Here is a 24,286-nt window from a genome sequence, read left to right as displayed (position 1 = left end):
TAGCTGGTGCCCCAGTTTAGGTAGCCAGGCATAGCTGGTGCCCCAGTTTAGGTAGCCAGGCATAGCAGGTGCCCCAGTTTAGGTAGCCAGGCATAGCTGGTGCCCCAGTTTAGGTAGCCAGGCATAGCTGGTGCCCCAGTTTAGGTAGCCAGGCATAGCTGGTGCCCCAGTTTAGGTAGCCAGGCATAGCTGGTGCCCCAGTTTAGGTAGCCAGGCATAGCTGGTGCCCCAGTTTAGGTAGCCAGGCATAGCTGGTGCCCCAGTTTAGGTAGCCAGGCATAGCAGGTGCCCCAGTTTAGGTAGCCAGGCATAGCAGGTTCCCCAGTTTAAGTAGCCAGGCATAGCAGGTGCCCCAGTTTAGGTAGCCAGGCATAGCAGGTTCCGCAGTTTAAGTAGCCAGGCATAGCTGGTTCCCCAGTTTAGGTAGCCAGGCATAGCAGGTGCCCCAGTTTAGGTAGCCAGGCATAGCAGGTGCCCCAGTTCAGGTAGCCAGGCATAGCAGGTTTCCTTTCATTTTGATTTGATTTCCATATATTTGCAGCCAGCAGTTTGTGTGTGACATGCAGCCCTGCCATGCCTGTCAGGGCTCTGCAATATGTCACATACACAGCACCGTAAGCAATTCTGTGTCATCTGCTCTTAGCTGCAGAGGTCGTATACCCCTGGAGCAGATGACACCTCTCTCCCTGAAAAAAACAATGCTTTTATACCTGGCTGACTGGGGGAGAAGACACTGTCCTGAGCAGACACGCAGCTCTCTCACCTATAGCTGCTACTGGTTGACTGCACGTAGTCAGCTGGCTGCCTCTCTCTCATTGGCTGGAGGGAGGCACCAGCAGAAAAAAAAGAATGCCGCTGATTGGAGGGCGGGGGGAAAGCTTGATCCTTCTCACTGGCCGCTCTGCCTATAGCTGCGGTCGGTGCACACAAGAATTGAAAAAGAGAATCAAGGGCAGTGATTTGTTCCTGGCAAAAGGACTTAGGACAGGGTAAAATGAATATCTTTTGGCGGAACAGTGCAGGCCCGCTAGCGTGGCTGCGTGCCAACTTTCAAAGCACCGCAGGCCACTAGTAATGTTAATTAAAAAAACAGCCGCGGGCCAAGTTTTCTGGCGCTGCGGGCCAAATTTGGCCCGCGGGCCAGAGTTTGACACATGTGCCCTAAAGTAAGACATCCCCTGAGAATAAGCCCTAGCAGGAATTTCAAGAATGCTTGAAATGTAAGACACCCCCCAAATTTAAGCCCTAGCTAGCAGCCCACATGACACCAGCAAGTCACGCTGAATACAAAGCCTGGATACAGGAGAGCAGCAGTATAATGTGAGTTGTACACAGTCCTATATATGTGTCAGGCAATTTGTGTTTTTGTTGGAGCCAGCCCTCCTGATCTGTTGTGATAAGCATCAGTAGCACTTCACCTCTTTCCAGGACACACAGCTTATCCTATGCTCTGGGGAGTCTGACAGAGTTCTCTGCCTGCAAGAATTACTTACATGATCAGCAGAATCAATTTCTTGTGAGAGCCAATATCTGCAAACCACAAGCTCTGTGTATGTTGCACCTGTTTCAGCATGGCATACAGTATGTACATTTTGTATAGGAAAACTACCAGTGTTTGCCCAAAAATAAGACATCCTCTGAAAATAAGCCCTAGAACATCTTTTAGAGCAAAAATTAATATAAGACAGTGTCTTATTTTCGGGGAAACACGGTATCTGCGTCTACTGTTTGAGGGCCTCTGGAAATAGATACGTGTATGGACAGATACAATGCCAGACACAATCTTGTAAACTGACCGATAAATGATCGTTCCACGATCAATGACAGCAGATATTAAACAATGTGTTGTGACTGGCAGCAGAAGACCGCACACAAAATTTCAAACCACCGTCAACCAATCGGACTGTAAAACAATGCAGGATGTAGGGGAAGTGCCAAAAACTTTGCGGTCACCCTGTTTAATAATCCTACCCCAATAATGCAACCCCCTTTTGCTTAGAGGAAGGTTCGGTGACTACGGAGTGAATGCTTACATGACCCAGGACACCAGGCCACATCACCCACATTCATCATGTCCACCCAGTAGATGGAGATGGAACAGAGGTGCGGCTAAGGTAGCTGGAGAGCCAAACATGCAGCATCCGGTCCCAGGCACATCATGGGACATCAGTATCATGAGTTCAGGGGCTCTCCCCCACATTGCAAACCTCAGCGACTATTGCCTTATGTTCAGCAGCTTTCAGTCAATGTTCATGGTAACAGCCAAACAGCCAGCACAAGGAAGTTTTCAGCTAGCAGTGCTTCAGCACATTTAGAGCAGAAACGTGCATAAGTCCAGTTACTAGTAACCAGCTGCAGTCATACAGAAGAGGGTAGGTGTGCGTGAGAGACCTCATGGGTGTGCTCCGGTGATACGGCCACACATGGTAGATGTGCTTTGGATATTGTCTGTTTGGGTTTGTACAGGCAGCAGCTGGGTGACCCGAATCAATACATGACCACGCTGATACCAGTAGAATATGAAGAGGGAGCAAGCCTTCTGCAATTTAGTTTTACACTGAAGGGAATACCCTGTTGCAGCTGTTTTTCATTTTGCAGTACAATTAACCCTTTAGCAGCCAATATATTTAGAGGCTTGCAAGTACTCCAGGCTAATTTATTTTAGCAAAACATTCCAAGAATTTACAGCACGAGTTCTTCTTCATAGCCCCTGCACACACTGCTGACTATGAACGATTATCTGCTGAAGAGATCCATCATGATGGTCATTTGAAATGCACGGCTATAACCACACATTGTCCGATCAAGCCGTCGCTTATCTCTTATTTTCGAACAATATTTGACCAATATTCATCATTCATGTTAAATGCTTTTTCTTCCCCCGGTGTACGAGGCTTGAGAGCAGAAAGGAGGACCAGACATCCCGCTGACAGGACAATTGTGGATCGCTGAAGTGAAGAAGTGGACCATGTAGGAGGGAGATTTTCCTGTGAAATCAGATTTTGCACATTTGGAGGAGGAGGATGGGGGGGGGGGGGGGTGTTCTTAGAACATGTTTTAAAGACCAATCAGTAGTGTACCAGAGCAGTCACTATCTCAGGGCTTACAGCCTGGTCCGCTGGTGCTTATTCCCTCTGTGAGTCATTACTTCTACCATAAGTACAAGGATAAGAAAGGAGGAGGCACTCGAATGTAGATATTAAACTTGCATGCAATTTAAGAGGAAGCAACATACAACATGTTTCGTGTTTCCCCTTCTTCAGGTGTATACCTGAAGAAGAGAGAGACCCTGAAACAAGTTGTGTGTTGCTACCTTTTAGATTAAATGCTAGTTTAATATCGCCATTAGAATGCATTAGAATGCCTCCTTCATGTTTTAGAAACTTGTCTGTATGAATTTTACATAAAGTGTAATCTCCGTAGCTATAATAATTTGCAAGACAATCCTAAAAGCAGATATTGAAGAGGAAAGCAGAAGTACCAACCGGAAAATCCTTCTTCTCCTTCTTCTGTGGCAGACTTGGCTTGGGGTTCTCTCCACCTGTACAGTTCAGCCTTTCCCCATTACCTGCAGATAAAGGACGTAAAATTACAACCATAAGCACCAATGCCAAATGCTATTCCAAAATATGCAGTAAGTGAGAAGCCAGTTTACCAGCATCAGGAAAGGTGATAAAGATTAAAGCAAGCGCAAGGAGGCTGTGGAACGAGAAAGATGGAAAGCGTAAAACGGCACCGACCTACACCCCTATATAGCTGCTGCCTATGCTTGCAAAATACTGGAAATCAGCAAGTGGTGAAGGAATTTTCATAAAGGGACTTGTTCTTGTTTAGTCTAGACTGGCAATGTATGCCATAATAAATTGTGGTAAAGCATCACCATTGAAGCACAACAATTTAATGGCCACCTTAAATCAAGGCGGGCCAAGCATAATCCCCAACGTTCCTACAAGTCTCCTCTGTGGTATGACAGAAAAGACTTAAGTTTGAAGTGAACCTGTACTTTTAGTAATAAACATTATGCCAAGGAGGTGGTTAAGAGAATGTAAGCTAGTTCTTGGAAAGATGACGATAGTCTTTCTTGGAAACATTGGTCATAAGTGATTACAAACTGCTTACCACGATACTACAGCAGCATCAGCAGCTTAAGAATATGGAAGCATTGGTAGGGCTTTTTGGAGAGACAGTCCTCTTTTGGGTACTAAATCCCTCTATCTCCCTCATTTGTCCCTCTTTTAGGACTCATGTACAGATTTATGTAAATATATGTATTTTTCTTTCTAAAAAAAATTGTTTGACTCAAAACTTTATTCCCATCATTTAAATTGATAAATCTCTTATTTTCAAATGTTAAAATGAAGGAAAACTATTAATGCCTAAAAGGATCAGTGTGGTTTGAATGATAAAACATCATATTTTGTGATGTCCATGAAGAGGGGTGTGGTTGGGGGTGTGGCAGTGATGTGTCTTAATGCAACCCTATTTCTTATCTCAAAATGTTGGGAGGGTGCAAATATCACTGCTGGTGGCAACATTTCCATAGTCCTGCTTTCTAGATACCATATATAAAGTGCATAGTAATGCTACTAGGGGCAGTGATTGACACACTGCTTGCAGGGACTGATCTGGAGGGGGGGGGGGGGGGTATCTTGCCCCAGGCGCAGTTGGTTTTTATTCTTAAAAAGGCGGCAAAATGTATGGCAGTTTAGGCGCCAGAACCTGACCTTTAGGCGCCAAAACCTGACCTTGCCCCAGGCGCAACTTGGTCTTGATCCGTCCCTGACTGCTTGGTTAATAAGATTTGTTGTCATTTTACATGTGATCCATTTCTCTTACATAATATCTCCTGTAGGTGAAATCATGCAGTAGCATGACTATTTTTAAGTATTTGGTTGCCTGCTTGTGTTGTGAGAATGTCTTATAATTTCTTTCTATTTTAGCCCATACTGGAAGCAGAGGTGATTCTATAACCATCACCAAACAAATCACAGGTTAGCTATCATAGGCATTCCTGAACTACATGCTTCTTTAGGACTTCTCTTATAGTGGAAACAAATCACCTCTGGTCATTTATGCCTTCTAACATAGCTTAACATTTTCAGACCTAAATGCATTCAAGGACTGGCCCCCTCCTCTGCAGCATATTGTTTACACCAAAGCTACGGATGTCTTATATATAGCAAGCCCGCAAAAAGCATAACCATACAACGCAGCTCCAGTTTCTAAGTGAAGGACACCAAGAAGACTGGAAGATGCTGTGATGCAGTAAAGCCACAAAGCAGTAAGCAGGGAGATGTATGGAGGCAATCCCATTCTATAAGATGGTTGAGGACAGGGTATGGAATGTTACGTGAAGATGCACGCTGTGACCATCTCATACAATGTAGTGAAAGGCAATGGAACCAGGAACAAGCAAGGCCTGGAAATGACAGCGATGACAGAGTACCGCAATGGCCTTTCAAGAACTCAAACTCTGCAGATCTCCTCATAACAGAAAACACCATATGTGGAGGTCATCTACTAACCATGGACCTTACCAGTACTGGATCTAAGGACAGAACACTCCAACATGGACAGATTTCAGCATCACTTTGAAAAGTTTGATTTTAGAGAAAACACTTGTGCAATATTGGACAGGAAGCAATCATATCTCTTTCAGATCAGACTGATGGTCATGTGAGTTCTGCACAAAACATACTGACCAGGTGGGACAGCTAATAATAATAATAATAATTCAAGCTACTTATTCCAATGATGGAATTATTATTTTTATTATTGGTTTTCATTGCTTGCTACTGTACTTTTAATTTTTTTTATTTTACATTTTTTTTTTAATTAAAAAGTATTTTATAAAAACGGTTTAGAGATATATCCACATGTGGCCAACTTTAGACAAGGTAACAAGTCTCTTACACAATTAAGTGTAGAATTATGTGGAACGGTGTAAGCCATAAATAACAGAAAAGAAGAAATGTATATAGGTATTGCAGACAATACCATCAACTGGACAACTAAATATACATGTACACAGATACAAGCTTTCATGGATACAGTCAGTTCTCTTCATCAGACATGATGGTAAACAACCCCTCTCACAGATGACAGCTTACTTGTGAAAACGGCATACAGCCAATATTAAATGTTGCGGTGTTTCACAAGTCAGTGTTGTGGACGTTCACACATGATGATAATCCCATCTTGCTGTAATGGATTCTCTCACCCAATGCATCCCTGTATGTTTAGTTCAAGCATAACTTTGGGCAACCCAATGAATACCCCTGTGGGGAGAAAATGTAATACTCACCTTCCGAGGAAGGATCTTTTCTCTTTCACAACGGCTCCTCTTCCTTCTTCACTCACTCCTTTGTCAGTTGGCACTGCTGCAACATTGTAGAAATGCATCTTCCAAGATGGCTGCCAGTCCTAGCACCTCTGATTTCTAGTAAGGTAGGTGGAAGCTACCGCTGACTGAAGCACTATCCTCTTACCTGCACTGTGACAGTCCTCTCTGAATGAAGACACTTGTCAAATATTTCACTACTGCACAATGGTCCTAGAAACAAAAAATAGGAGCAGTGGGGAACAGAAAAAGCCTTTCTAAAGAAGGTGAGCATAACCTTTTCTCCAAACAGGTCAGTTCTGATTTTCATTCAGAGAACCTTGAACTCTGGATATCTTTTCTAAACAAAAGCTATTAGTGATGTCATATATGATACAGAATTATTTATACAGCTTCAGATGATGTTTGTAAGTACTTACTCCTCAGATTGCTATCAGGAACACACCACAAAACGAATAGTGTATGCTTCTTATTAGTAAAAAAAACAATGGCATTTAGGTATGTAGAGAACATGGCAGAGTTGAGATCAACTACCAAAGCCTTGTACACACATTCCATAAAAGTCTGTGAAATGTCCAATGATCTGTATAAAAAATGTAGGCAAATGATGTTGAATGACAACGAGAGACCAAAGTCGCATATTCTGGCCGATCCAACTGGCAGATCAATTCTGACAACTATTGAACAGATAATGTCCAGCCGGATGGTGTGTACAACGCCACTCAAATGACACTATTACAGAGCATGCGTGCACGTTTAATGAAACGTAATTTTTGCTAGTGCGCAGTATTCGATCAAGATAATTGTTTGGAATACCTGTGTGTGTGTGTTTGAGTGAACAATGTAGTTTAAACGACTGGTTTCCTATTTTGAGTAATGTCACCTGAGTAATGTCGCTCTTTTGTGTGCACCGACTTTAATCTAGCATGTGTACGGATTTTAAAGGTTCAGGTTTGCTGTACTGACTCTTTGATGTACACTGTACTTGTGCATTTATAAGCGTTACATTGTTTCTTTTTCGCTTTGGATAGAACAGCATGCCTGATGAAGAGAAATTACTGTTTTCCTGAAAGCTTGATTCTAAAATACATGGTTACAAGTTTTGAATATCTCTTTAGTGTACATTTTAAATTACTTACACAGAAGTCTTCCTGAGGGTGCAGCTACATGACTGCAACTGACTGACTTACCAATTCACTAACCTTCCACTGATGCTCTTGTTCTGTTCAGAGGCATCTTTGATTTGAATTACACTCGGTCCAGTTACTTCCTATTTTGCCTGATGAAGTGGGTCATACCTGCAAAACGCGTTGCACTATGGAGTAGTCAGACAATTTCTGTCTGAAATTTGACAAAATCCAGTCTTCTTTGGGGAGGTAAGTCCACAACTAGCTCCCTATTAAAACGTTTTTAGTGCATTTTACTCTATGATTGGCACCTCTGTACAAGTGTACCTTACCCGTTTTGAGTCCATTTGGTGGAGGGGTGTTATTCCTTTTTTTCCTATCCACAAAGCGACTTCTAAAAGGACCCTGAACAGTGAAAAAATAAATCTGGACTAACCTGGGGCTTCCTTTAGTCCCTAATAGCCCCTGAGGTCTCTCATAGTCCTCTGGGTCCCCTGCGTTGTCCAGCTGGCGGCCCTGTTAGACTTGCGACTTTGGGCGAAGCCACGCACAACTGTGCATGCGCGGCCCGTCTGCGCACCCGGCTTGATCACACACACACACACACACACACACACACACACACACACACACACACACACACACACACACACACACACACACACACACACACAGTAAGCCTCTTGCACAGTTCAGTCTTTTGAGAAGCAGGCATGCACAGGAGGCTTATGGCTTTGATCAAGTCAGGTGCGCAAACAGGCTGCGTGTGCACAATTGCGCACAACTGCCATTGAAGTCCCCAGGCTGATGGGGCCACCAGCAGGACCATGGAGGGGACCCAGAGGACGTTGAGGGACCTCACGGGCTATAGGGAGTTGGAGGAAGCCCCAGGTAAGTCCAGATTTTTTTTCCACTGTTTAGGGTCCCTTAAACCTGAGTGGGGATAGGTTGCCCTGGGATAGGTTGCCCTAGTGGTAACTCACTTTTGTATGTATTATTTTACATATGACACTATTTACCACTATCTTAACCTACTACACTATTGGCGGCTCTCAGTGTTCCATTTCTGCCTCTTCTGCAAGATCCACTGAATGGGATCTCGTTAAGGCAAAGCTGACAAAGATAAACGAGTCTGTATGATTGCTTTAGGATATCAGCTAATCGGCCTATAAGAAGCCCCGCCACTTTCAGAAATCAAAACAAAATAGTCAATACATTACATTTCAAGTTCTGAACAGCTCTGACATTAGGAAGTACTATAATTCTTTAAGCCTAAGCTCTTCTTTATAGGCTCTCCTGCCTCAAAATCAGTCCTCTCCCATCATCCATGAGGATAAGAAGACCTGCAGAGTTAGAACGATGAAAAGAAAGGTATATAGTCATTAAGCTTTGTGAAGCTCATTTCCAGCCAGCTGTGTGAGGCGGTGAGAGCCCCCTTCTGACGGGGTTACAGTGGAGTCTCCTGTCTCCCTGCCGCTGCTTTGTGCTATTTACCCATCTCAAAGAATTTACTGCTGGTCAATCCGGGGCTGCTGATGCTGCTAGTGAGCACATTACTGATAGGTGCCGTATGGCGACCACAACCTGGTGAGCTCTGCCTCCGGTGGAACTGGGGAGCCCTGTTATCAGGCTGATGTTTGATGGTGCTGGACCTCTCGTCGTCATCCATGTTATTGTCTGGGCAGCTGTTCATTCTCACCGGCTGTCAGGATAGAGAACAATGGTTAGTGCAAGGAAGATGGAGTCAGACTACATCACTGAGGGCTCCTGGATGCAGAAGCTGACTAGAGAAACAAAGTAGCTAAGATTATTAATGCTCTCATGCAGACATGGCTAAAGGTGGTCTGCAAGCCTTTTCGTGTGGCCCCCAAAGCTCTCTACAGTGGTTACTTCCATGCGACCCGTAGGCCGTAGCTGCAGTGCCACATGCAGAGGCCACCTTATACCGGCACTCTGCCTCCCACTCTGCTCGCTTGTAGGTTATCATTTGAACAATCAAAAAACATACTAGTTTAAACTACATGTCCAAATCCAGAGTTGTTCAAATGTAACTCATGTATCTACATTACCCTATTTAAAAAACAGGACTCATTTACAAACAAACTCACTCCTGGAATGTAACCTGATTGGAAATAGGGAACCACCTGTTTTCCATCCAGCACTTTGCTTTTTTTCATCTGCATTAACGTAATCTGACTGCTATCACAATTCGTCTTGTTCATTTCCGGGTTTAGTTTTGCATTAAAACCACTTAAGGACCAGGGGATTTGTGGAGGATCGGTGCTGCGCGGGCTCTACAGCCCGCATCACCGATCGAGTTAATGGAAAGGCGATCAGACTTCCCCCCCCTTTTTTCCCCACTAGGGGGATAACCTGCTGGGGGGGGGGTCTGATCGCCGCCGCTCCGTGTGGCCTTGCGCGGGGGGGGGGGGGGGGGGGGGGGGAGGAGGGGGGGCAGGACCCCGCGTGTTTACATTACACGTGCAAGCCGCGATCGGGGGCTCGCACATTGTTCACGGAGGCACCATCCGTGAACTGGCATGGAAAGGCCGCTCGTTCCATGCTATACCACTTAAGACCTGCCGACGCCTATCGGCGTTAGCTGGTCGTTAAGTGGTTAAAATGGACAACAGTAACTACTTGCATTCTCCTTTATTCCTGCAGATGTCCTTTCAAGAAACACCCAGGACAAAAATATACATGATCAACAGTACACATAACATTTCCATGACATCCTATGCAGACATCTCTCTACAATATTTACAAATACTTATATAAGAACAAATGAAGAATAAAAAACTATGTTTTTACCTTTGGAGGTAATGGTGGAGGAACAGCTCTTTTCATGGTAGAACTGAAAAAAGAAATAGTGACAGTGAGTTCTGCAGCCAGCTTATCAGATGGAGCAATCAGCACACACTGCCTGGGAACTGAATGACAAGAGTGACAATTAAATGTAAAACTGGCCATACACTTATACACTTCCAACAGATGTTAGAATTCATTTCCTTTCTGAAAGGAATTGGTCAACCACATACAGCGCATCGATTTTTAATAGATTCCAGCTGGGAAGCGATTGAAAATTGATCTATCCTACATTTTCCGTAATGTCTGATCTATACCTTTTAGGCTACTTGCACACCAAGACGTTGCGTTAGGTGCTACGTTAAGGTCGCATAACGTGCACCTAATGCAACGTATGGTGGTGCGGGAGAGGACGGTAGAGTGAGCCGCGTTAGGCAGCTCTATCCGTATAAGGTCTCCCAGAGTGGCGCTGATTGGCCGGTGGGACCATGTGATGCGGAGCGAGACACTCCGCATCACGTGGTCCCGCCGGCCAATCAGCGGCCGCCAGTGCAGTGAATATTAAGTAGCCATGTGCGCGGCTCCTGTAGCTGCATCTCCCCGCCTCCTCTCCGCCCCCCACTGAGCATGTGCAAACAGTCTAACGCGGCTATAGCCGCTCTAACGTCATAGCATGCTGCACTTTCGGCAGAACGTGCAGCGTTACATGTAACGCAACGTGGGCTGTGTGAACAGCCCACTTGTGTTACATTGCTGTGCGTTGAGGGAGCGTTACAGGCGCACTAACATACGCCTGTAACGTCTTAGTGTGTAAGCAGCCTTAATAAATTTTTTGTGAACCCGAGGTGAAAAGAAACTGGATGAGGTAAACGACTGGATCTGCCCTCCTACTCCTAAAAATGATTTTTAGATATGCCATGGTTTCATTTTATACTATAACATTTACAAAGTAGATTGCATTTTTTATTGTCTTTGTTTAGTGGCAGTCTATTAACCTCCTTAGCGGTAACCCCGTGCTGGACACGAGGTAAGCCGCTGCGGAGGATTTCTCAGGCCACGCTGGGCCGATTTGCATAATATTTTTTTTATACACGCAGCTAGCACTTTGCTAGCTGCGTGTTACCTACGATCGCCGCTACCCGCCGCGTTAGAGGGTGACCAAAACCCATCCCCCCCGAGACCCCGTGTGCTGCCTGGCCAATTAGGGCCAGGCAGGGCTGAGGGGTGGATCGGGACTCTGTCTGACGTCAATGACGTCGGTGACGCCATGGCGACGGGGAAGCCCTAAAGGAAATCCCGTTCAGAACGGGATTTCCTGATGGGCCTAATCGCCAGAGGCGATCGGAGGGGGATGCCCCTGCTCAGCGGCTATCATGTAGCTAGTGCTAGGCTAGCTACATGATTTAAATAAAAATAAATTAAAAAATAGTGCTGCGCTGCCTCCCTGGCGGATTTCATTGACCGCCAGGGAGGTTAAGAGTCCCAGATTTAAAATACATGAACAATTGAACTTTTTCTATCCCTCCCCTGCGACATCATATTTTGCCAAGAAAACTTTTATGGCTGTAAGTTGTTTACTATATTCCTGACAAGGTACCAACCAGGGAGACGCTGTCATTTGCATGCCAGAAATTAACCTAAATCTCAGGTGACAAAATAAAAAAAAGGGAAACAGCCTGGTTATTTATATGTTTTGCACTGTACATACACGTTTATCTCATCATGCCGCCTCAGGTACACTTTAACCACTTCACCACTAAGGGGTTTTCCCCCTCAAGGATCATTCGCCAATAACTTTATATTTTGGATTTTTTTCACCACAAATTAAGCTTTCTTTGGGTGGTAATTTGCGCTAAGAATTATATTATATGCGTTTTAATGGGAATAAGAAAATAATTGGGTAATTAAGATACTTCTCAGCTTTATTTGCCTATTTGTCCCGGTTATTGCAAGGTTTAAAGAGAATCTGAAGCGAAAATAAATCTCGCTGATTCTCTTATATATAGCAGGGGCATGTTTGCCCCTGCTAAAACGCTGCTATACCGCCGCTGAACGGGGGTCCCTTAATCCCCAAATCCCCCCCCCCCCCCTGCATGTTTGCCCCTGCTATATATAAGAGAATCAGCGAGATTTATTCTCGCTTTCTCTTTAAATTATGTGCCTAGTAGAACAATGGTGATTATCCTATACCAGTGATGGCTAACCTTTCAGAGGCCGAGTGCTCAAACTGCGACCTAACACCGACTTATTTATCTCCGAGTGCCAATGGGGGCGGGGTTGCAGCGCCGAAAATGGGCGTGGCCATGATATTGTATGGGCGGAGCTAACGTAATGATGTAACAGCGAGGCATAAGAAAGCAGTGTTTCCGCCATGATGTGGTGAAACGAGGATTCGCATCATGGGTGTGCAGAAACTCTATGATGCTATTTATACCCGCCGTAACCCCAAAGCAGCAAATATAGCCAACTATGACCATTAAGGGCTCATTCACACTATGTGCTGCGCTGTCAGTTTTGACGCAACGCACATAATGTAAGATTCATATGGTAACATGAAAGTCAATAGACTTCCATGTTACCATTCACACTACAGGTGTGCGTTCCCATGCGTTACGTTGTAACGCATCTGGGAACATTTTAACGCACAACGCATACGTTTCCCCGATGGGTACAGCTGCCGACGTCCACGCTTTAGCGCACCACAACGTGCATTCCGTGCGATCCCTGTGCGTTGGCAGCGCATGCATGAAATCACATTCGTGCATACGTTCTGTAGTATGAATGAGCCCTTAATAATAAATGCAGCAACAGTTACCCCAGACACCAGAAAATAAACGCAATGTGTGCAACATTTCACCAGAAAATCTTGCAATGTGGGCCACATTTCCCCTACCCAAAAAAAGCAGTGGGCCACATTTCACCAGAAAATAGACGCAGTGGGCCACATTTCACCAGAAAACAAACGCAGTGGGCCACATTTCACCAGAAAATAGACGCAGTGGGCCACATTTCAAGAGAAAATAAACACAGTGGGCCACATTTAACCAGAAAACAAATGCAGCGGGCAGCATTTCACCAGAAAATAAACGCAGTGGGCCACATTTCACCAGAAAATAAACGCAGTGGGCCACATTTCACCAGAAAACAAACGCAACAGACAGCATTTCCCCAGAAAACAAACACAGCGGGCAGCATTTCACCAGAAAACAAACGCAGCGGGCAGCATTTCACCAGAAAACAAATGCAGCGGGCAGCACTTCACCAGAAAATAAACGTAGCAGGCAGCATTTCACCAGAAAACAGACGTAGTGGGCCACATTTCACCAGAAAATAAACGCAGTGGGCCAAATTTCACCAGAAAACAAACGCAGTGGGCCACAATTCACCAGAAAACCAACGCAGTGGGCAGCATTTCACCAGAAAACAGACGCAGTGGGCAGCATTTCACCAGAAAACAGACGCAGTGGGCCACATTTCACCAGAAAATAAACGCAGTGGGCCACATTTCATCAGAAAACAAACGCAGTGGGCCACATTTCATCAGAAAACAAACGCAGTGGGCCACATTTCACCAGAAAACAAACGCAGTGGGCCACATTTCATCAGAAAACAAACGCAGTGGGCTACATTTCACCAGAAAACAAACGCAGTGGGCCACATTTCACCAGAAAACAAACGCAGTGGGCAGCATTTCACCAGAAAACAAACGCAGCGGGCAGCATTTCACCAGAAAACAAACGCAGCGGGCAGCATTTCACCACAAAACAAACGCAGCGGGCAGCATTTCACCACAAAACAAACGCAGCGGGCAGCATTTCACCAGAAAACAGACGCAGTGGGCCACATTTCACCAGAAAATAAACGCAGCATGCAGCATTTCACCAGAAAACAGACGTAGTGGGCCACATTTCACCAGAAAATAAACGCAGTGGGCCACATTTCACCAGAAAACAAACGCAGTGGGCAGCATTTCACCAGAAAACAAACGCAGCGGGCAGCATTTCACCACAAAACCAACGCAGCGGGCAGCATTTCACCACAAAACAAACGCAGCGGGCAGCATTTCACCACAAAACAAACGCAGCGGGCAGCATTTCACCAGAAAACCGACGCAGTGGGCCACATTTCACCAGAAAATAAACGCGGCAGGCAGCATTTCACCAGAAAACAGACGTAGTGGGCCACATTTCACCAGAAAATAAACGCAGTGGGCCACATTTCACCAGAAAACAAACGCAGTGGGCAGCATTTCACCAGAAAACAAACGCAGCGGGCAGCATTTCACCAGAAGACAAACGCAGCGGGCAGCATTTCACCAGAAAACAAACGCAGCGGGCAGCATTTCACCAGAAAACCGACGCAGTGGGCCACATTTCACCAGAAAATAAACGCGGCAGGCAGCATTTCACCAGAAAACAGACGTAGTGGGCCACATTTCACCAGAAAATAAACGCAGTGGGCCACATTTCACCAGAAAACAAACGCAGTGGGCCACATTTCACCAGAAAACAAACGCAGTGGGCCACATTTCACCAGAAAACAAACGCAGCGGGCAGCATTTCACCAGAAAACAAATGCAGTGGGCCACATTTCACCAGAAAACAAACGCAGCGGGCAGCATTTCACCAGAAGACAAACGCAGCAGGCAGCATTTCACCAGAAAACAAACGCAGCGGGCAGCATTTCACCAGAAAACAGACGCAGTGGGCCACATTTCACCAGAAAACAAACGCAGTGGGCAGCATTTCACAGTAAATAAACACAATGTGGGAAACATAGCATTTAGCAGAAAATAACACAGTGGGCCGCATTTCACCTGCAAAAAAAGTAATGTACTCACCTGACAGAAGTCTTCTCTCTCTGCTGGGCTCTGGCGCGCATCTCCCCCGGACGTTCCTTCTGCAGCTGAGTCTCCCGCGCTGCCGCTGACAGGCAGAGTGCAGGGCTACGGGAAGATGGCGCCCGAAGCCCTGTACTGGAGACAAATAGTCTTCAGTACAGGGCTTCGGCGGCCATCTTGCCGTAGCCCTGGTCTGCCTCCCGGGAGACTGCGGGGCTGCGGGCTATGAACTGGCACGGCGGCGTCTAGTAGACGCTGCGGCCAGTTCATAAGCAGCGGTGGCGTGCCAGCAGATTAGGCTACGCGTGCCATAGGTTCGCCACCGCTGTCCTATACAATAAAATGCAAGTGTTCCTGCGTCATCAACTGACTGGTTGTGTGTCCCTGGCTTTTTTGTACTGAACATGTGCACAGCCAGGGCAGTTAGGACACAGGGCCGGTTCTGACAGCTTGCTGTGTATGGTTCACAAAGGTTCGTATTGCATTGTGGGAAATTACAGCTTTTTCCAACCACCAAGCAAGTAGCTCCCTGTGTGCATATACTTCAGACAGTGGTGGGGAACGAGCAAGCGGGACGCGTATGTGCGCGCATTGCGGGGGTAGCGGCTGTGACCTAGTGCCCGTTTTTTAACAGGCTGGCCTTTGGACTAGTTTGGAAATAAAGGTGTATTTTCCCCATTATGTGTTTTGATTTTCTATCAAAAATTACAAGCCCTTATTTGCATAAATAACTGTAGTATTCCCTCATGGCAGACATATATAAAAAGCAAAGTCCCTAACTTAGATTTTTTTTTTATTTTATTTTTTTTAATTTTGTCACTTTGGCTTTTTTTTTTTTTTTATTACTTTTTTATTTAGAAGTATAGGATTATTTTTTTTACTGCACTTTCAAATTTCTCCAATTCATAAAAATGAAAGTAAAAGTTTCTCCTAAAATCGAACCCTTTCTGGTAACCAGGAAAGTGTATAGCCCCACCTTGTGGCCAAAAAGTAAAATTACAATAAAAATACATCTGTCTGTGGACAGCGCACACCAGCCATTATTAAATTGGCTTTGTGGCTAGCTGAAAAAATACATTTACAATACGTATTAACCTAGAGGGGGGAAAATGTTTATTTGGTCACGCTGCATTCCTCTAGAATGCTTCCCGATCCTATCTTCTTCTCCCTCTGGACTCCAGCGTGTGGGGGAATGATTGGGCGTAGCTCCCTCAATCATTTGTGCCAGTGGCGATCAATGGCGGTGTCATGTGACACGCTGGTATGTAATGACAGCATGCCACAGGACGGCATCCTGTGGCATGCCGTCATTACGTACCAGCGTGTCACATGAAGATCGGTGCTGGAACGAGGGTGAGTGCATTGTAACCTTGTAAGGACAGTGGAAGGGAGCTGATGGGAAGATTCCAGCATTCTAGTGAAGGGTCAGCTTCAAAGCCGCTATGGACCGAAGTTTGCCCAGGACTGTATTAACCCTTTGTAAGCCCCCCCCCCCCCCCCCAACAGTGGTTACCAAAATAAAACACTTGTAAAAAGTGACAGCAATAAAAAAAATAAAAATAAATTGGCGTCTCTCATGAGACACAGTAGCCTACCCCAATAATGAATTAAATGACTGCAAAGCAAAGACAGCTCTTACGTATTAATAATGATTTTTGGGCGTTCTACAAAATCCATCATAGGGGGAGAGATGCAAAAACTGATCATAATCTCTAAGATGCGCTTTCATGTGTTGTGTTATTCTCTTTACAAAATAACTTGCTTACTCATTGTTTGCTCCATTAGCAAAAGGATTCCAGCTATGTGCAAAATCGTTGTCTTGATTTCCACCCTAGAAAAGCAAAAAATAAATGTTTAGATGAATTTCTATAATATAAATCGATAAAGTTCAAGCTGAAAGTAAATGATCACTAAAGAAAAGGAGCAATGCGAGAAATGACAGCGAAGGCCATGATTTGTTCAATGCCTGGAGGACAGAGCATTGTGGCAGTGTAACCCACAGCAACCAAACTGCCTGGAGGACAGAGCACTGTGGCAGTGTAACCCACAGCAATCAAACTGCCTGGAGGACAGAGCACTGTGGCAGTGTTACCCACAGCAACCAAACTGCCTGGAGGACAGCGCAATGTGGCAGTGTAACCCACAGCAACCAAACTGCCTGGAGGACAGAGCAATGTGGCAGTTTTACCCACAGCAACCAAACTGCCTGGGAGACAGAGCAGTATGACAAAGTTACCCACAGCAACCAAACTGCCTGGAGGATAGAGCAGTATTATAGTTTAACCCACAGCACCCGAACTGTCTGGGAGACAGAGCAGTATGGCAAGGTTACCCACAGCAACCAAACTGCCTGGAGGACAGAGCAGTATATGGCAGTGTTACCTGTGGCACCCAGTTTACAGCTGCCATATCTCCAGCCTTGATTATGTGATTATCTCTGACAAGAAAAAGTCTCCTGTGGAAAACAACAAATTCCCCAAACCACCATGTTTGGCCATTAATAAGTGAACCCAAATGTGTGAGTATCAGTAGATGCAATGTGTAAAAGAAAACCGTAAATCTTAATTCTAGCATGAAGACAATAATCATGTCACATTTTTTCACACAGTAAACTGTGTCAATGACAGTCCCAAAACCTGCCAGCAGGAGGCACTGGCACACCAAGCTTCTGAGGAAGTCTCATCTTGCAGAGACAGTATAATATACTGTAATGTAGCTGAGTGCTATCAGTTTGTTAATTGTAATGAGTGCATGTGTGTGTGCTTGTGGTGGGGCTGGAATCTAGGGAACGGGTGTGTGAGGAATGATTGTGTGTAGGCATTATTATTAAAAAGGGAAAGATACAACTTCATTTTATCCCTAGGACAGAGTAAGCACACTTGAATCTTAATTGCCCATTTTTTTATTGATTTTCCTATTGATTTTCCGAAAACAATGTTTTGCCAGCAGAATAACGGGTGCCATAATGGCATACTGGAATGCTGGTTGGGGCAGCTAAGCAGAGTAGTAATTGGTGTATTTGCTGAGTGACACAACCTGCTCTAGGGGCAGTAGCAGCCTACTAAACGGATACTGTTCCCAATGCCAGACTAATGTCATGACCAAACGACGCTATGAGAGATGTGTGTGTGTGTGTGTGTGTGTGTGTGTGTGTGTGTGTGTGTGTGTGTGGGGGGGGGGGGGGGACAGAGGTCTAGCAGCCGGAGGTAGCTTTGCTGATATGACCTTTTGTATGCTCCCTCTGACCACTACAGGGGGCAGATGTTCTGTGAGTGGAAAACCTGCTTTATCTAGGAAATCTTCACACTCTACTGGCCAAAAGGGAGTAAGGCTGTAGACAAACAATAAACGCTTTCTGAGAGCTTTTCTGACCCTCAGCGCTTTCTGAGCAATCTTTTAAAAAACGCTCCCATTAAAGAGGCTCTGAAGAGAGTCAAAATCCATGTTTTAAACTTTTATTTATATTAAGCACTATAGCTAGTGCTAAACCACCGCATCCCTGTGGCAAAACGAGGAGTTTATACCCCCAAATCACAGGGCAAAATCCATGACTTTCTTGGTTGTGGATTTTGCTGCCCAGGGAGGCAGAGCTTTGAGCTGCAGCTCTGCCTCCATGCGCGTCAATCTGCCGGCGGATCTCCGGCTCTCCCCGCCCCTCTCAGTGAAGGAGATTGAGAGGGGCGGGGAGAAGAGGCGATCAGCGGGGATTGATGCAACGAGAGGCAGAGCTACAGCCCTAAGCTCTGCCTCAATCAGGAAGTGCTCCCCGCAATTAAGACAAGGGGATTTGGGGGGTATAAACTCCTCGTCTTGCCGAGGGGATGCGGCGGTTTAGCACTAGCTATACTGCTTAACATTAATAAAAAGTTAAAAACATTACAAGCCAGGATTGCAGCAGAGAGTGGCAGAAACAGCACAGAGGGGCCCAGGAGAAAATAAGGAATAGAATGGTATGCTTTTTAGTGTAAGAATATTAGAGTACAGATTCTCTTTAAGAGCTCCTGCAGCATTCCAAACCCACAACTCCCTCTCCAGCAGTTCGCAGATCCTCCAGGAGTTGAGCTGAAAGACCCACTTGTTCCACACAAAAAGAGCAAATAAGATTGCATGAGCCCTAAGGATTATTTACTGCTGCAACACGGGACTCACAATGTCATTGGCTTCTGTCTCCTTTACAAGTGGTGGCTCGAACTGAAGTTTATCAACTGGAAAGAAAAATATAATAAATCAGATGCACAGAAAACAACACTGAGATTGAATTTGTTTAAAGAATATAATGGTCACCGTGGAACGAAATAAAACAAAAGAGTAAGCAGAAACTGCCAGCATGCATTGGTGTTAAAAACAGCGCTAAAGTCAGATAACTACAAACCATGGGGGTCCCATAGCAAAACTTTAATTGAGCCACTGGCACCAGGCTAACCTCCTCCATGAATATGCAACATACACAGAGGCAAAAAAAATAGACACTTCTAAATTAAAAGTAAACTAGTCCAACAGTGATGTAGAGTTGCTTATATAAGGAATGCTCAGCTTCGGACGTTGCTGTTATCATGGAAGTTAATGTCAAAATGAGTATGACGAAAAATTTAAAATTAAAGGGACTATGAGCACCTCTCATGGGCATGCCTTTAAGCCAGACGACTTCCAACAAAGTCGCACTATGACCCCCCTCCCTTGCAATGGTCATATATGTCACTTCCTCTTCCTGCTTCATTCAGTGATGTACTTCTCTAACAGAGAAGACAGGGGTGACCCGGAAGTTATAACATAGCCAAGATGGCAGCCGCAATTTTTAAATTGAAATCAAATAAAAACTATTTGGTGTAGAATGGGGATTCAGGCATCAAATGAAAGAGGAGAGCACAAGCTACAGAACGGTATGCATCTTAAGTACTTTGCAGTACTGGTCGGAGTCTTACAGGCATGCCCATCAGAGGTGCTCGGAGTCCCTTTAAGTGACTCTGAATGAGGGATCATCATTGGTGGAAGAAGAGCTGGTGCTAGCATCTCTGAAATTACAACTCTTTTTTTGTTTTCTCCTGCTAACAGTATCTCAGGTGTTTACATAGTGGCAGTTGAGAAAAAAACAAAACAACAAAGTGATAAGGACTATTCTGGTTGAAAAAGGCTGGTGAATGAGAGAGTTGCACGCATAGTCCACAGCAATAGAAGGGCAACAACACGACAAATTACAGCCGGATTCTGTTAACTTATCTATGCCGCTGCCATAGCTGATGCATTCCGCTCGCGGACCTAGTTTCTCCACTACTTCTTCCCTCCAGGTTTGAAAAAGGAAGTAGTGGAGCTGCATGGTTCGCGAGTGGAATGCATCGGCTATTGGCAGCGGGGTAGGTAAGTTAACACCCCCAACCACCCACCCACCCCCGTTGTGGGCAGTGCAATCTAATTTAAATTTCAAATACAAGTAGCTGAGTACTTGTAGCTACTTGTAGAGAGCAACACTACTGCTATGTACAACCATTTGGAAGCATGACTGAAGGAGGCAGAGCATCTATTCTTGCGCCGGCTGGGCTTAGTGCAGCTTTGAAGGGGTGGGAAAACACAAACATGGAGAGAGGACTGAAAAACTGAGGGGATTCCCAGGCAGGTGGGCTTTAATGTTTGCACAAGATGGGTTGTGAAAAAAAGCATCATAAAGTCCTTTTATAAACTCACTTCAGGAGAGCCGTGTTTTCAATTGCAGAAATGCAGTTCTAAGCAATCTTTCAAAGCATATTATAAACAAGGGAAACCCGTTAAAGGACACAAACTCATGGTGGCCATACATGGTACAATTTTTTAATCCAATCTTACCAATTCTATGTAGTATAAGGGAACTGCCTAAATTATCCTTTTAGTATATTCACTTAAAGGGACTCCGAGCAGTGCAGAAACTATGGAAAGATGCATATCATTTTAAAGCTCTCTTTCTCCTCTTTCCAATGATATATAAACCGCCGCCCTACGCCTTTTAGTTTTCGCTATGTTCGTGATTGAAATTGCCACGGCCGCGATTTCAATCGCGAAAATAGAGAAAACTAAAAGGCGTAGGGCGACGATTTAGGTGTCGCCAGAAAGAGGAGAAAGAGAGCTTTAAAATGATATACATCTTTCCATAGTTACATTGTATTACACAGGGCGACTTTTTCCTAAAGTCAGCAGCTCCATTCTGCTGAATGGAGCTGCTGACACTGGGGAAAGTGTCGCCCTGTGTAATACAAGTAACTATGGAAAGATGGATATCATTTTAAAGCTCTCTTTCTCCTCTTTCTGGCGACACCTACATCGTCGCCCTACGCCTTTTAGTTTTCTCTATTTTCGCGATTGAAATCGCATCCGCTGCAATTTCAATCACGAACATAGCGAAAACTAAAAGCCGTAGGGTGGCGGTTTATATATCATTGGAAAGAGGAGAAAGAGAGCTTTAAAATGATATGCATCTTTCCATAGTTTCTGCACTGCTCGGAGTCCCTTTAATTTACCCCTATACATGACTATACGTGATTGCTGGCATATAGCACATGGGGCCCATGTGTGATGTATTGCATGCCCCCCACGTGCTATAACACCGGCAACCACATGGGGGTGGCGTCACAAGGCCATTCACTAAACATTTCATCCTGAAATCGATTCAGAAGTTGGCCTGCGGTTTATAGTGGCCAACAGATCTCTCTCTGATTGTCTCTGGATCGATCGCCAACAAAATTGCTAGATCCATGGCCACCTTAATAGATCAGGGCTCTAATTCAATTAACTTTCTGAGATTTTTTTTCCCCTCACCTTATCAGTGAGATACCTTTTAAACAACTAGCAAGTAAAAAAAATACTTAAAACACATTTGATACAACTTTTTACCTACTTATCAGAACTTTTTCGCTTGTTAGGTGTTGCAAAGCTATTTAGCAAATAAGATTGAAAATTGGTAAAAAAAAAAAAACGCAGGAGAAAAGTTACAGTAAATGAATTAACGCCCCAGGTGGTAATCACACTGGTGGTGGTCCAGTACTGAACTAGACTTGGGAAACAATATTAGTACATAGCAAAGGAACAAAAGAAAATGTGTATAAGGACTGGACTGCAGCCTGGTCATAAGCAAAGTATGCAGTGTGCAATAAGCAGGAGACAGCCTCAGAAATACACACTGCCTGGAACAATACAAGCCAAAAACAGATGTTATTCAAGTTTATTGGTGCTTCTTTTATTCTGACTTTAGCTTTGGTTTTAGTGCCAACACAAGTGCAATTCCAAACACCAGCTGCACTCAGCCAAAACAAACATGCCATATGATGAAGATGAGCTAGGCACAGATTTAGAACTTACAGTTCAGCTCAGATGCAGTCCTCTCCGCTCTTACTCCTCTGTTGGTGGAACGAATGGTGTGTCGCACGGCCAAGACAGGCTGCAGGAAAACCACAATGAATATGATTACTCCTCCCCGGAGGCCAGACAGGGCTTCCCTGCTCCAAAACTACTATAAAAAAATACATCATCTTAAAGTGAACCCAAAGCAGCTGGTTTTTATTTTTTTAAATGACTTACCTAGGTAAAGGGAAGCCTCTGGATCGTCTAAAGGCTTCCCATCTCCTCCTCGCCAAAATGGTTGCTGTGCACGGACCCTTAAAGTGTACCTCAGACGAAAGAAGTCTCAGGTTCCATACTTATCAGGGGCTACCTCCAGCCCCCTTGAAGCCGCTCGGTCCCTCACTGTCTCCCAGGAGGGCGCTCCTGTTGGATGGCCCACTACTCTTGACAAGTTGCGCATTCGCACTCCAGCCGCACCCACGCCCCGGTCACGCTCCCACGGCCGGGACCATACTGCACCTGAGCAGTAACTACTGCACAGGCGCCGCGTCGTCCTGTGGCGACTCATTCGGGGGGCGGCTGTACGGCGATCGTCAGCTTCCCATCCCGATTGGCATTTTTAGAGGACCTAAAGACATGGCAGTTAGGCAACCCTAGAGGGTCGCCTGAAACAACAGGAAAAAGCGGGATCGGAACACCGCGTTTGCAATTGATAATTGAGATTGGTAATCTATGGTAACTGTGCGATGCTAAACACTCCCATTCACTTCAATGGGAACGTTTAGCCAATGAGTCCCGAATGCTTAGCGGGAAATGCCACCAAGTGTCCATGTGAACCGGCCCTTAGATGAAAGGTTTAGCGTGATTACATCCATCTTGTTATAATCGGTCTTCAAGCACAATGCGTTCCTTTTTTTCCCTCACCGTAAGGGCTAAGAACCAGAGTTCTACATGACCAATTCTCTGCAGTCAGACAGCATGGATCTGTCGCGTACATCACGATATCGGCTGCCATTACCTCCTCATGCACTCAACTGACCACGTGACCGAGATCATTACAACATGTCTAATCAACTGATTTTGGCCTAAAATCAATCAAATTATTTATCAGGCATGTTTGTTGCAGCACCGATTTTCATCAATTTCATTGATAAAATTATTGAATTTGATGGTCGATCGGCCTGCAAAATCAGTAGATGTATGGGTATATTACAAAACATTACAAAAGTTGTATAAAAACACATACCTACTGCTGACAGTCCTGTTCAGCAGTGTTGGAGCATGTGCTCCTTTGCCCCTCAAAATTCCCTGTATTTGATCTATTCGGTCCAGGCCCCGACCTCAGAGTTTGGGCCTGTAAACCGGAAGTAATTAACCTCACGCCTGCGCAGTTTGAATCTGGTTTTGCGGCATGTAGGCGCAGTTTTCTTCTTCAACGTCCGTGCATGCGCGAGTGGACATTGTAAAAAGCGAACTGACCGATTAGATCGAATATGAAGCATTTCAGGGGGCAAAGGAGGATGCCATCCAATTCAGCTGGACAGGACTGTCAGCAGTAGATATGTGTTTTTATACAACTTTTTCTCCCAGATGAATCCTTTAACTGTTTATAATTTGTCTGTGTGGGAGGTGAAAAACAATAAAACCTGTCACCGTTCACCTGATGCCACAAAAACTAAACCTACATTTGTGACTTTTAGGGCCCGTTTCCACTACTGCGGGGCGATTTCGATGGGAAAATCGTGGCAACGAATCCGCACGCGGTTGTGGTTTCGTTGGCGTTTCTATGCGGATTTTCATGTGGAATCGCTCGCAGTTTGCGCAACGCAATTTTAACCATGTCAATGCCGGTAAGCATTGACATGGGTT

The 24,286-nt window shown here is 45.0% G+C and overlaps 1 protein-coding gene across 2 annotated transcripts in view; it reads right to left on the bottom strand.

The window, feature by feature from the left end:
• The window catches only part of MAP4K5 (mitogen-activated protein kinase kinase kinase kinase 5), a 220,512-nt gene that overhangs the window by 35,591 nt on the left and 160,635 nt on the right, over positions 1-24,286 (bottom strand). The window contains exons 13-18 of one of the 2 annotated variants that reach the window (XM_068254176.1): positions 22,436-22,514; positions 19,262-19,317; positions 16,879-16,943; positions 10,279-10,321; positions 8,962-9,169; positions 3,486-3,568 (exon numbers count right to left, since the gene is read on the bottom strand). In XM_068254176.1, coding sequence (XP_068110277.1) covers positions 3,486-3,568; positions 8,962-9,169; positions 10,279-10,321; positions 16,879-16,943; positions 19,262-19,317; positions 22,436-22,514 — 534 coding nt within the window. The remainder of the gene's footprint in view (positions 1-3,485; positions 3,569-8,961; positions 9,170-10,278; positions 10,322-16,878; positions 16,944-19,261; positions 19,318-22,435; positions 22,515-24,286) is intronic. The other variant, XM_068254177.1, reaches the window with a different exon arrangement.

The sequence above is a fragment of the Hyperolius riggenbachi genome, chromosome 9 (assembly GCF_040937935.1).
Source record: "Hyperolius riggenbachi isolate aHypRig1 chromosome 9, aHypRig1.pri, whole genome shotgun sequence".
NCBI classification, from domain to species: Eukaryota; Metazoa; Chordata; class Amphibia; order Anura; family Hyperoliidae; genus Hyperolius; species Hyperolius riggenbachi.
This window is presented reverse-complemented; position numbering and strand designations above follow the sequence as displayed.